Here is a 14,873-nt window from a genome sequence, read left to right as displayed (position 1 = left end):
TAAAACAGCCCCAGTAGCATAATCTGAACTGTCTGCTTCAACTTTATATGGCTTGTTATCATTAGGGAAAATCAAAACAGGTGAAGAAGTGACTTTCTTCTTTAACTGGTCAAAGGCAGGACCCGGGAAGCTCCCCTAAGGCCTTGTCCGGCCTCGACCCCGAATTTGGCCCTCAAATCCGCGAGATTTGGGGCCTCAAATCCGCGAAACCGGACAGACCTCCTCAGGGTCCTTCCTAATTAAGAAATTTTCTCCCTGCGGGGCAGCACATTTCTCCACCTCGTTTTTAACAATATTTTGCTTTAAACAGCGTCTCGCAGTCATAATACACATTGAGAGAAAGAGATAAGTACTAATTACAATGTCTTCCTACCAGGAATACGTATTTTGAGTAGTGACTCGTTGGCTTTACCAATGGCCTTCTGAATATTTGATCTAGCAAACTTTCTCCACAAGAAAGCTCCCTGAGGACTAAGAGTTTTCTTTGAGTGATATTCACCATGAAGTGCACAAGAGCCAAGGTTGTATATAACGTCGCTAACTCGTGCATGAGTGTGGAGGTAGTATTTCCTTCGTGGTGGATGTGGTATACAAGTGAAGTCCGGCACGGGGGTTGATGCATCAGCATCATCGTCGTCTGAGTCATGTCCGTCCATAAATTCCTCATCTGGTAACTAGATAATGTATGTGAATGAATTTGTGTAAATAAAAGAAAATCTGACTGCCGCTGGCCACCTCAGGCTGTGGACCCGGCCTCAAATCCGCAGGCCCCGGACAATGGTTGGCCTGCGGCGCCCTTAAATCCGCGAAAAACGGACAGGGATTTGGCCTTTTTTCGGCCTCAAATCCGCCAAACCCCGGACAAGGCCTTAGGGGAGCTTCCCGGGTCCTTCAAAGGCTTCCTGCTGTCTAAGACTCCATTTCCAGACTGTTCCTTTCTTTGTCAATTCATGAAGAGGCTTAGCAATGTCTGCAAAATCCTCTATGAACCTTCTATAAAAATTAACAAATCCCAAGAATGATTGGACATCCTTGACATTTTCAGGTTCAGGCCATTTAGAAACTCCCTCTACCTTGACAGGATCCATCTCAATCCTGCCTTGTGAAATGATTAGTCCAAGATATTCAATCTTTTCCTTTTCAAATTCACATTTCTCTGCTTTAAGGTAGAGTTTGTTCTGTTCTAGGATTTGCAGAACTTGCTTGACTACCTCTCTATAATGATCAAGAGTCTCAGTGAAAATTAAAATATCATCCATGTAGACAATGACAACATTTCCATCAATGAGCTCAATAAAGATATCATTCATCATAGTTTGGAAGGTAGCAGGACTATTGGTTAAACCAAAGAACATGACCAATGGTTCAAACAGCCCTCTATTGGTTCTAAAGGCTGCTTTCCATTCATCTCCCTTTTTGATTCTGACATTGTTAAATCCCCACCTAACATCAAGTTTGGTGAAGTATTTGGCTTTGCTGAGTTTGGTGATAATGTCAGAAATCAATGGAAGGGGGTAGGAGTTCTTGATGGTCATTTCATTTAGTTTCTTATAGTCCTGGACAAGCCTAAGAGATCCATCCTTCTTCTTGACAAAGAATATAGAGGAGGCCATAGGTGACTTGGAGAGTCTAATCCTGCCAGATTTCAGATTTTCCTCTAAAAAGGCATCAAGTTCCTTTTGTTCATTGAGAGAAAGAGGATAAATCTTGGATTTGTAAGGTTCAGAACCAGGTTTCAGCTCAATAGCATGATCCCAAGGCTTTCTGTCTGGTAGCCTATCAAAAGATTCTTTTGAAAAAACACCTTTAAACTGATGATAGTGCTTAGGAACAGTTTCTTCAAAGGTTTTCTTAGGGGAATCAGCTTGCTGATGAGACTTTTCTGCTAATCTTTGAGACATAGTAGAAGTAGCATTAATAGACTGCTTCTGAGGATGAAGATATGAGATAAAAATTCTGTCCTCAGGCTCAATCTCAGAATCAGAAGAATCTTCAATAGAATCATCTCCTTCTTCATTAAATTGAGGGAGTTTCCTCCTTTTGACTGCAGCTATTCTCTGCCTCTTTCTTCTGGCTTTTTTGGCTTCCATTTGGCAGTCAGAGGGACATCTAATAAACTGAACATCCCCTGTCTTCCAATCAACATCTGGATTATGGTGCCAAAGCCAAGTATGTCCAATGATAGCAGATTTGTCTCCTAAGTCACAAACAGCAAAGGTGGCCCTTTCTGTATGGTTCTTGTATACCATAATTAAGTCTACTTCCTCATGGATAGAGCCACTCTTGTTGAGAGTACCATCAACATTATAGACTGGAATGGCTCTAGGAAGTTTTCTTGTGTTGAGATTATGATACTTCACAAAACCAGAATGCAGAAAGAGGCCAGTAGCTCCAGAATCAAGCAAAGCATCAACAGATAACCTTTTCTCTGTGTCCATTGTCTTTAAGATGACAGACAAATGGGTAGAGGTTTTAGGATTATGGTTGAGGATGTAGATCTTTTCAGGGAAGGTAGAAAGAGAGGAAGAAGAAGACATGATTTCTGCACCAGAATCTGAAGACTGAGGATCAAGTCTGTCATTTTCATTTTCTAGTACATTAAATCTATTCCATTGGGACATGTCTTTCACCAATGGTGCTTCTAAAATTTTTTCTTTTCCTCATCTTTCTGCTCCTTTCCTTCCAAGATTAATTTCCCAAAGTAGTCAGCCAGTTCTTCATGGGTCATAGCATTGATGTTAACTAATGACCTGCAGTTTACAGCCTTATGACCAGGCTTTCTGTACTTGAAGCAAACAATTGGCCTAACTGACTTCCATCCAGAGTCAACCTCCATGGAAACTACATCTGGTTGCTTTGCCTGAGCACCAAAGGTCCTTGAGCTGCTGTTGGAAAAGACTGGAGGATTTGGAGTAGGCTTAGGAACAGCCTTGGGAGTTGGGGCTTTAAGGAAGGGAGAAGAAGAGGAGGAGGAGGAAAGAGACTTGGTAAAGGCCTCACTCTGTCTCCACTGCCTATCTAGCCTAGTACTCCATTTAATCCATCCATCCAAGGTTTTGGGCATGTCAGGAACATAGTAGACTGCATTCCTGAGATTTTCATTGAGCCCAGCCTTGAATTGGTCTACCAAAGCAGCATCATTATACCCAGTATCTGAGATCAGAGCCCTGAAGCTAACAACATACTCATCAGCAGTCTGCCTGCCTTGCTTAAGCATGTGCATTTTATGCTTAGCTGTGTTGGAGGGGTCTGGATCTGCAAACACTTCCCTAAATTCATAAACAAAGTCAGCCCAAAGACCTTCTTGGGACTGAGCATTGTCTATTACTTTAGTCTTCTCATATGCCCACTTCCCAGCAGTACCTCCTTTCATATGAGATAGAGCACAAATAACTTTCTGAAAGTCATTTGTAATCCCTTTCCCATAGAAATATAATTTGAACTGACTGAGGAAGTTTTCTGCCTTCTCCATAGAACCATCAAATGGATCTGGAGGTGAGACTTTAATGACAGAGTGTGAACAGGAAGGGGCAACATGAGGGGTAGGGAAAGAGTGAATATCTAGAGCAGTAGGTGGTGGTGATGATGGTGACTGACTGACTGGTTGCTGAGGGTGTGGTGGAGTAGATGATGACTGCTGCTGTTGTCTAAGAAAATTCAACTCTTGGGTAAGGAGCTGGACCTGATGCATGAGCTCTTCCACAGAAAGAGAGGTGGGAGGCAATTGGGAGGGGTCCATGTCCATGGGTAGGGGTAGGCTCTCTGATGTGTGTGTGTGGGAGAAGCTGTCTACTGAAAGTGCTCTTGAAATTATACTAAGTACTCTAAAAAAAATATCTATCTACTGGATACCCAGTTGTCACACCACTCAGGGCTCTAAATCTAGGATCACAGGATTACTGGATATTTCCTAGACCACCAAAAACAGAACACTAGTAGGACTGTGTCTGCCCCAACAATTGGTATCCCTATCTACTAAGTTCACACACAGCACACAACAGAGAGTAGGAAAGATGATGAGCCAAAGGTCTTGAGGAAAGGTCTTGAGGAAGATGTTGAAGGTTGGTGGAGAAGTGGAGGTTGGTAAAGAGATTGGTGAAGAGGTTGGTGAAGGAGTTGGTAGATTGGAAGTGGAGGAAGAAGGTTGAGGTGATGATGTTGAAGAGGTTGAAGAGGTGAAGAGTTTGGTGTTGAAAGAGAGATGGTGGAGTTGTCTTGAGAGAGCTTCAATCTTCTGTCAGGGCAACACTATAATCAGTGTTACAAGGCCACCAACAAAGATCAAGCAAGAAAGAGAGAGAGCAGAGTAAGAGTAAGAGAGCAGAGAGAAAATAAGAGAGTAAGAGAGACTCAATAATTCTAAGAGATCACACCAATGATAGTGGATATCCTAAGAGATTGAAGCTGAAGCTACAGCTACCTACAAGTCCAGTATTTATACTCTACAGCTATTCTAGAATATTCCCTACATTACATCATAAAGGAAGGTTAAAGAATAAAAGTGACATCATATAGAAAAAGGATGAGTAAGACTAGGAATCATATAGAATTTACTAGAAAGAAGTGGAGCAAGAAGGCTGTGATGAAACAAATAAACTATCTAATCAGATAATTGATAAGATAATGAAAGGATAAGATAATTCTGGAAGATAAAGAGGGGAAACTGGAGAAACTCTGACACTACCAGGCCGTTCAAAATGCACAAGTTTCCGGGACTATCAAGATGCCCTGGGAGTACTATTTTGTCGCCAATTTGTGCAAGGCCATTCACCAGTTTTGCAAGCCGGTGTCAGTAATTGCTCCCAATGCTCCTCCTCCTGCACCAGGTCCGGCACCCTCTGCTGCTAGCACCCTCACTTCTGCAGTCACTCCTCATGCCAAAGCCAAAGTCTGTTTCTAGTCTATTGTTTGTTGGGTTCTTTGCTAACTAACTGGAATGTGTCATATTGCCAGCGCACTTGCAAGATACCCAAGTCCAAGGCTGTCATTGACTCGGAAATGAGTATATTTATTTCTTTTCTAGCTCACACCATTCTTTACTAATGCTGCAGAATAATGAGGTAAAGCAATGTCGCACATCTAAATGGTCATTCAACAAACTCATCGCCAGTATGCAGGGCATGTCAGTTGATGAGGACATTGTCAAAATCATTACGGATTCCGGTAATCCCATCCCACCTTTGGCCAAGCCACTAGTGCCTACCTCTGTCATCCCTCCACCTATCTGCACTATTCCAGGTACAAACCCCATTGGGAATGATGGTTCTAAGGTTTGTTTCTTTTCTTGTTCACCTCTCATTCTCAAACTAAACCATATGTTTTTAACACAGTGCGCTAAAGTCACTCTTATTGATTTTGAAGAGGTTGGCATCGACTCTAACAGCAAGAAGCCTTGTGTTAAACCCTCTGGTAAGCTGTTACTATCACCTATTCTCTATTTTTTGTATCACTATTGATGTTGTCCTTATTGTAGTTGCCAATCAAGGTGGTAACCCGGTTATCTCTGTCGTGGAGAAGGCTCTCGCACTCCTTTGCCTTGACTGTGCTGATTTCAAGTTCTGTTGTGCTTTTGCCCAATGCTAGTTTAATCACATTGGTCATAAAAACAAAAAATAGGTCACTTTGCTTTGCAAAGCCAAAGGCAGCGCCCCAGTCTAGATTCACTTCATCGTTCTACAAGGTTTTAGGTAGAAATACATGTCATGTAGTTTGTCAGTCTTGTATTTTTGTGAAATTTTACTCGTCTTTACTATCATTGTTATGGAGCAGCGTCATGTCCCATTCTGGAGCGGCAACATAGTCTTCCTTGGGTGCTGCTTCAATTTGTTGCAATCCTTCTTCTGAAGTATCTAGGATGTCTGTTATTTTTGTAGGTACTGCAATCTTTTCTCTTGCAAAATATGGTACTATCCTGAAAGCACCTACAGTGGGCAAAAAAATTGTTTGAGTGTTGGTCACGTATGAAAAGATTAATTTATAACTTTGAAATTAAAAATGTTAAAAATATGAGATTATTCACAGGTATACTAGAGGGTATTAGCTAAAGGATGGCACACTGATCATGTGATTTTTCCAAGAATTGACCAAACAGGAGCATATACAGTCTGCTAAGTCATTCAAACAGTTTTTTTGCTAAATACTTGAGTATCAATAAATCATATCTACTAGTACTTTGTATGTCCACCCTTGGCCTTAATCACTGCTGCACACCTTCTAGGCATGCTAGCAATCAAATTCTGCACCACTTCCTTGGGTATTCCATTCCATTCCTTCTCAACCCTCTCCTAAAGTTCATGGATACCCTTTGGTGGGACTTCATGTTCATTAAGTCTTCTTTTGAGGTATTCCCATAGATGTTCAATGGGGTTGAGATCTGGAGATTGTGCAGGCCATATGAGGACCCTAAAATTCTGCTCTTCAAACCATTTCTTGGCCAATTTTGAGGTGTGCTTGGGGTCATTGTCTTGCTGAAAGTGGATATCTTTTACCTGTTGACCATACTACTCCAAGGATTTTAGGAGCTCATCACCTAGGATCTCAGTGTATAACTGAGCATCCATCTTCCCATCAATTCTAGTGGCAAATCTAATTCCTTCCCATCCCATACAACCCCACATCATCAAGTTTCCTTCTCCAAACTTCACAGTTTGCTTGATCCTCCTAGGGTCCTGTCTGTTTTCCTTGTCTATCCACACCTGATCTCTTCCATCTGAACCCAATCTGTTGATTTTGGTCTCATCTGACCACCAGACCCTTGCCCAGTCATCCACAGTCCACTCCAAGTGCCTTTCTGCAAACTCCAATCTAGCCCTCCTATGCTTTTTTGATAACAAAGGCTTCTTTTGTTTTGCCACTGAGACCATGCCAGTTGATTTGAGTGCATTCCTAACTGTTTGAGGACTGATATTCTGGCCATTAATAGTAGCCAGAGACTTGGCAGCTTGCACAGCATTCTTGATTTGTCCAGTTCAAATTCCACGCTTGGTATAGGTGATATTGGCACCAGTCAGCTTCTTTGGGCGTCCTCCATGGGAAACCACTGCCTCAGGACAGTAGTCTTGGCAAATCTTGGTGATAGAACCAGTACTAGCTCCAGTCTGGGCCTTGATAGAGGCATAGGAGTAACCAAAAGTAAGAAGAGAGACAATAGTAGCAATAGTTGCTTTAGAGAGGGGTTTCATGCTTGATTGGGGGATAAAGAGGTTGGTTGTAGCTATTATATACCTATTCAACATGTAGTCACATGATTTTATTGATAGTTGTTTGGTATATCAACAAAGTCATGTGATAATACATAGTTTATAGCATTTAAATTACTAGCAAAAAAACTGTTCAAATGACTTAGCAAATTGTGTATGCTGCTGTTTGGTCAATTCTTGGACAAATCACATGATCAGTGTGTCATCCTTTAGCTAACACCATATAGTATATCTGTGAATAATCTCATATTTTTAACATTTTTAATTTCAAAGTTATAAATTAATCTTTTCATACGTGACCAACACTCGAACGGTTTTTTTTGCCCACTGTACTTTAGACTGCCACATGGCACCATTAAGTTCTGACACAATGTATGACCCTCCCTTTGTCTGTCTAATTACCAACATTGGTCCCAGGTACCTTGGTTTCATTTTCCTGTCCAAGGAACCTTCTACCATTGTATTGCATACCAGGACCAAGTCTCCCAGTGCAAATGTGTAGTCTTTGATAACCACTTTGTTATCTGACTCATATTTAAATAGTCTTCTATATTTTTCTTCATCCATTCTCTTTCTCATTTGGTTTATGTGCAACCAGTGTTTTATCAGTGCGTGTGCCCTAAAGGCTACCAATTCCAAGTCCATCAGCAGTCTATCTGGTGGTTGGACAAGCCAGCTGGCTTTCTTAACGTCTAGTGGCAGGATTGGATGGGCAGCGGTAACCATAAAGTAGGGCAAACAGCCCATCTGCCATCTGATCAAGACTTGGTCTGCCCAGAAAATGAAGGTTAAGAACCAAAACCATTTGTGAATGTTTTCTTTTTCTAGCATTTTATAGAGCATTTGTCTTATGTCTTAATGCTCTTGCTCAATTAAGCTGTTTGCTTTGGAATTATAAGGTGATATCTTAATACTTTTGATTCCATATTTGTCACTAATCCACTTCAGTGCTGCCACAAAGGGTGCACTGTTATCTGTTACTATAGTTGGGGACACATGAAGACATCAAATTTTTTCTGCCACCATATATTATAGATAGAAACGTGCAGGATGCAAATGCAAATTAGAATATGCAATTAGTTTTTTGTTTGCATAAAAACTTCCCTCAGAAATCCGGTTCTAAGTTTAAATAGGCCCAAAAATTTTGCCAAATCCAAAACAATTTGCTAAAATCTTGGAAATATTGTTTTTGGATAGATCTCAAAGAATTATATATGATTCCAGATTTTCAAAAAATTTTATCAAGCCGTTTTCTCAAAAAAAAATTGACAAAATGCCACCTAAAGAAAGGCCAGCAAAGAAAAAAAGACCAATCCTGTGGTAGATCTTCGTGAAAAATCACAAAAAATGATGTTATCTAATGGGCAACCAAAAGGTATTTTTCAGGGGAATTGGACTGGCTCTGTAGCAACAAGATAGATTAAAAATGTATGTAAACTATCTAGCTCAATAGAATATCTTTGGTCGTGCCTCAAGATCTTCTTTGCCATCTGCATCAAGTTCTAACAAATAATACAACCCCAATTGTCTTAAAAGCTAAGATGTACAAAATGGTTTAAGTGGTCTGTCCAGTGTGTTGCAGTTGAAGAAAAGTCAAAAAGAATTGTCAAAGCCATCTGTGAAAATTTAGACAAATGCCATATTGGTTCATTATCCAGGTTGTCTTCTTCAAGCAATTAAGAATGCTGCTCTATGCCTCAATACTTTACTAGATTCCATATGCTAGATGATGTGGTTCAATTTTGATGGAACTAAGTCAGCATCAACAGCCAAATGGTAACGTTGATATGTCTTGCTTGGGGTGACGGTGCAATTTCCAAATCAATTGCTGCAACAATAATGTTTGTTACTGGGAGGAGAGCAGAGCTATTAATACACTCTACAGAAAAGCTTCACATTCAAAAGAACTAATGTGTGGGATGATGTGCACTATGCTGCACGTCGTTGCACTTGGTAAGAGTCTAATTCAACTCAATCGCCAAATGCAAGTAAGAGCGCTTATTAGATTTGTGTACACACACGCTTCCTTTAAGTCCCTTTGGTGTATAGTAGTCTCGTTCAGAGATGAGGTTTTCTTATAGTTTGTGGGTAGACCCTCGAAGTCCCAGACAATATGAAACTGCAACCCTCAAAGTCACAGGTACCCTTTTGGCTAAACAAAACGGTGTAGAAGCTCTTCCCTCTAAGAAGAACTGGCAGACCTATGGCGGTGGCCTCTTGCCCTGGTCACCTCCTAAGAATTAACTTAGAAAGTGCAGAATATTTGACTTGCAATACAAGAGCGCTTAATGAACCAAAGCACTTATATATTCAAATCCGGGTAAACTACACTCGGTCTTCCTTCTCTTAGACAACAAGCTCGTCTGCGAAACAATTGATCACACTGGGGAATGCGAAGATGCAGATTAAATCTGTACTCTCGATTCTTGGGTATGAGATTGCTTGTCCTTACACTACATGACACGGTTTAATTTATACTATGAGTACTACTGAGAAATGGAGACCTGACTAACTAATATTACATTATACAATACAAACAAGAATTGGTAACAAGGTTACTGCGCATAGCAAGTCAGACTTGCAAGGCAGTGGTTTTCATTCCTTCATCCGAGCATATAAGTGCTCTTATTTGTCTAAGTCAGTGATTACATCAGCAATGTGCAATTGTACGCTCGAGCTGGCAACTCATTCTGACTAGGAGCTCTTAATAATTGTTCCTTCATTTCTCCGTCTCTTGGCATACAGGTAGCATCAGGCTGTCGGCTTTACATGCCGGCTTGCTAGAACGCTGCGTAGCAGCACTTAGAGAGTACAATACTGTTTTGGATAGATGCCTTGAGGCCAAGGGCTTAGTCATACCGTCTGGTAACGGTTACTTCAATATCTTTGGTTGGTCATCGCGGAGTGCAATAAATTAAGGTTTGTAATTTGCCTTGAGCACGCGCTAGGTCTAGGACCTATGTGATGCTTATTTCATCATGCACAAGAACCTACAGAGAACATGCGATTCTAGCTTCAAGGTACTAAGCAAGGTTTTGTCCCCATTAGGTAGGTAATGCCTAATCAGGTACTAGCGGTAAGAGCGCTTAGTGTACGATCTCTTATTCACCGTTGCTGTTGCTTCCCCAGGTTCTCAGCTGTCATACGCATGTCTACTATAGATAGTAGTCCTGATTCGGCGTAAATTACTCTGTACCCAGTTGTGTATAGCTATATCAATAGCGGCAACACACCCTTCAACATCATAATTCTCGTCTAATAGATGGTTTCTCCCGTCCTTTGTACGTAAGAGCGTGTACTTGTATACATGAGAAATGCTAAAAATTCAGCATTTACATGCGTAGACAATTCCTTGTCTCTTCATCTCCCCCCAACTTAGATATTGACTGTCTCCAGTCAACCTGTCTGTATAATTATGACTTCTTTCCTTCTTTCAGCATTGTTCTCAACCAATTTGTGTGCTGATTCTGTGTCATGATAATGTAGTCAAGTTTGTCTATTCTGTTTAATTCTATTTTTCTATTTAATTCTGCAGCTTAAGCGCTCGTATGCATGCTTATTTGCTGTGGCTCCTAAGCATACTACTTAATATGGTAGGAGATGCGTCCACACATGTGACTCTACACCATATCCAGCAACTGCACAGCACCGGTACTTGGTGTCCAACAATTGCCGTGGTCTGGATTCTGTTGCATCTGATGTCCGACGTGTGTCATCATAGCCATGTGATGTATTGCGCTGCATTGCAAGCACTTTGTTTGTACTTCCTGTACTCAATTCTGGTTCAAATTTGCTGATTCTTGTACCATTAGAAAGCGGTTGATCTCCTCTTTCCAACGGTATAACGGGTGTATCAAATTTTCCCGTCATAGCTGAGCGCGCTAATACTTTGCAACTGGCCAAAGCTTAATTGTAATAAACTTTTATAAGATATTTCGACTTCTGTCAGACTGGTGCAGTACGTGCTTCTAATTGCACAGCATATGTTATGTTTTCTATTCACTACATCATTACTCAGTTAATTTGTGGGTACGGCCAACAAGCCATGTGAGTTTTGACTTAGGATTTTTCTGTTGTTTCTGTGGTAGCAAGTTCACTATTGATGGCGGCGCACTCCAAATTTTTATTGTAGAGCTCTTATAAAAGAGCTCTTACTTTGAATTTTTTAACCCTCTTATCACTCCCTCATCATGCCCCCCAAGTTCTTTGCTTGTATCACAAACGCCCACGCCAATTCCACCAACGCCAACCCCTGGCTTCCCTCCAATCGGGCCGCTATTGTCTTTATTAACAACGCGCTTGACAACCTTCTACTGGATCAAATTCCAGTTGCTCAAGCCGCTGCTCCTTCTGCACTAGTAGCTGCCACTTAAATCAATCATAATGTGCTGAGTGCCTACATGGCGATGTGCATTTTCACCACATTTTAATGATATGAAATCATGGATTATTGCTATAAGTTATAGCTAAATGATATATCTTTCAATACTGTAATACAGCTAAGTAATTGCAAATCATTAAAAGGCTTGTAATCTACAGTAATTTGTCAATAAGATATCATATAGTTGCTTGTAAGCTACCACATTCTGGAATCAGATCATTAAGATCATTGTAAATCACAGAAGAGTAGTAAATATTATATAATATCATTGCTTGTAAGCTACCATACCCTAGAGCAAAATCATTAGGGCTACTGTAGTCTATAGAAATGCAATAAATGCTAGATCATATCATTCCTTGTAGGTTACCACATGCTGGAATGAGATCATTCATTCCTTTTTGATTAGATATAAGCATGTATCTTATCTGTGCTTGGTCATTTGTGATATGATGCCATCAATTCAGGAAAACCCTGGCTAATTCTGGATCCTGCCATCAGCTCTATCAAAACTATTATTAAATAGACATTCTGATCTTGGCCCCTGGGTCTATAAATAATGCTCATCCTATGCTACTTTTGTGCATTGCTGGCAATGGATTGGGCGCTTTTGGGGGCATTTCTGGACCGTTTCCCTTGGTCTTTTTTGGTAAACCTATAGTTTCAAGGTGTCCCAATCCAAATATGAAATCAAAATTGCAATATCTTTACTCATTATTGTGCAATTAAGCGTACAATGTTTTGATCAAAAAGCGCACCTTCAATAGCACCCTCCAGGGGTTGGTATGCACCCTTCTGACTATGCCATTATTTTTTTATTTATATTAGACAGAGTACATGCCAAGTTTTAGCTTAATTGGAGCAGTGGAACCTACTGAACTAGAATGTGCACCCTATCCCTCCTTCTACCCCTCGTATAAATGCCTTCCTGATCAGATAAATTTAGGCCTAACTGGGGCTGGGTAGGCATCTATTATACTAATTTTTAGAGCCCAAAATCTTGGTGCAACTCCAAGATTTAAGGGTACTACTCCCTACTCCCTCCAGAACTTGTATATTTTATTATGGGATAGAATGGCCATTTCCAGCACATATAGGTATGTAGATATGCTCTATATAGTACCACAGATGCAATACATATCTTTGAAGCATTCTGGATGAAGGGGAACACCCTGGTTATGAGGCTAAAAAGAAGGTATTGGATGTGCAACATAATATGACCATATCACCACTTATACTTCACCAAAATGCACATATCATACATTCACAGATAGCTACCAAGGTCCTCTACATATTATATTCATGGTGCCAAATGACCAGAGTGCTTAATAAGATGGTACAAGAAGAATGAGCAATATTGTCCAAAAAAGCAAGATATGATAGGCATAACAATACCCAAAAATTATACTGACTATACAGTTGTGTAGGCCTAAATGATACCTATCTGGGGTATATAAAATCATGAAGATCCAATGAGTATGAGCTGAGATATGTCAAAATGTATCTCGGAGAGACCCTAGATAGGTGACCACAAACAACACATAAATAAAGGCCCAATATCCATCCGGGTCTCTGATGGGTTCTTCAACACCTTTCTTTCCATATCTCAGCAACCACTGGTCTGATGCACAACATTTTTGATGTTCTGGAAAGCTACATTCTGGGGCTATACTATCCTGCTTTTATATTTCCTGATCATAATCATTTATATATGGTAAATGCAAAAATACTATGCATTTTGATGAAGAATGGTAGTCCCTCTGCAGCATTTCATATAATGGATGGATTTTTTTGCAGCTTGAAAAAGATACTTAGGGGGAAGCTATAGGTATCTATAGACGTCAAGAATATGATTTATGACAAAGTATTTGTAGAGATATGGCCTGATCAATAACCTACCATACCTCTCCTCATACCCACCTTTTAATCAGTATGTTCCCTTGCTACAGAGGGTTTTCTCCTTGTATAAATGCCTTCCTGACCAGATAAATTCAGGCCCAGCTAGGGTTGGTTAGGCGGATATTATATCAATTTTTAGAGCCCTTAATCTTAATCAAATTCTAAGATTGAAGGGTATCATTCTCCATTCCCTCCAGAAATTATATATTTTATTACAGGATAGAATAGACATTTCCAGCACATATAAGTATGTAAAACTGTCTTACACAGTACCAGTAACACAATACATACCTTTGAAACATTCTAGATGAAGAAGAAAACCTTGGTTATGAGGTCAACAAAAAGACATTAGGTTTCCACCCTAATATGAGCATATCACCGCTTATACTTCACCAAAATCCTCATATTATACATCTACTGATAGCTATTACGGTCCTCTACATATTATATTTAGTGTGCTAAACAGCCAGAGCACCTCACAAAATGATACAAGAAGAATAAGCAAAATTGTCTAAAAATAGCGAAAAGGCAAAATATGATGGGCAAGATAACACCCAAAAAATACAAATATAATACGATTGTGTAGCCCCAAATGACACCTATCTGTGGTATATACACTCATGGAAATCCGATAAGTATGAGCTGAGATATGTCAAAATGTATCTCGGAGAAAGACTAAAGAGGTGACCACAAACAAAGCATAAATAAAGGCCAATATCCATCCGGGTCTCTGATAGATTCTTTAACACCTTTCTTTCCATATCTCAACAACCACTGGTCCGATGCACAACATCCTTAATGTTCTGGAAAGCTAAATTTTAGGGCAATATTATCCTGCTTTTATATTTTCTGATTATGATCATTTATGTATGGTAAATGCAAAAATACTGTGCATTTTGATGAAGAATGGTATTCCCTCTACAGCATCTCATCTCATGGATGGATCTTTTTGCAGCTTAAGAATGATAGTTAGGGGGAAACTATAGGTATCTGTAAACGTCAAAAATATCATTTATGACAAAGTATTTGTAAAGATATGGCCTGATCAACAACCTACTATACCTTTCCTCATACCCCCCTTTAATCAGTATGTTCCCTTGCTACAGAGGGTTTCCAAGAATAAGTTTTGGGTTGTAGATACCTTTAGTGTTGGATTTACATGTCTATTAACGGTCTGAAGGCTCATCCTATGCTATAATAAAATACACAAAATTTGGGAAGGATGGGGAATGGTACCATCCAATATTAGAATTTGATTAAGATTAAGAGCTTTAAAAATTGATATAATATTCGCCTAACCATTCCTAGCTGGGCCTGAATTTATCTGGTCAGGAAGGCATTTATACAAGGGGTAGGAGGAGGGGTAGGGTGCACATTCCAGTTCAATAGGTTCCACT

General features: G+C 40.0%; 1 protein-coding gene across 1 annotated transcript; it reads left to right on the top strand.

Moving 5' to 3' along the window:
* Positions 1-4,723: 4,723 nt before the first annotated feature.
* Positions 4,724-5,583, top strand: JR316_0013306 (uncharacterized protein; the record flags this gene model as incomplete). The annotated part of the gene is made up of 5 exons (XM_047898917.1): positions 4,724-4,888; positions 4,954-4,983; positions 5,052-5,270; positions 5,331-5,409; positions 5,474-5,583. The coding sequence occupies 5 exons, from the start codon at positions 4,724-4,726 to the stop codon at positions 5,581-5,583; spliced, it is 603 nt and encodes a 200-aa protein (XP_047742465.1).
* Between the last annotated feature and the right edge of the window lie 9,290 nt (positions 5,584-14,873).

Source organism: Psilocybe cubensis, chromosome 13, assembly GCF_017499595.1.
Source record: "Psilocybe cubensis strain MGC-MH-2018 chromosome 13, whole genome shotgun sequence".
NCBI lineage: Eukaryota > Fungi > Basidiomycota > Agaricomycetes > Agaricales > Agrocybaceae > Psilocybe > Psilocybe cubensis.
This window is presented reverse-complemented; position numbering and strand designations above follow the sequence as displayed.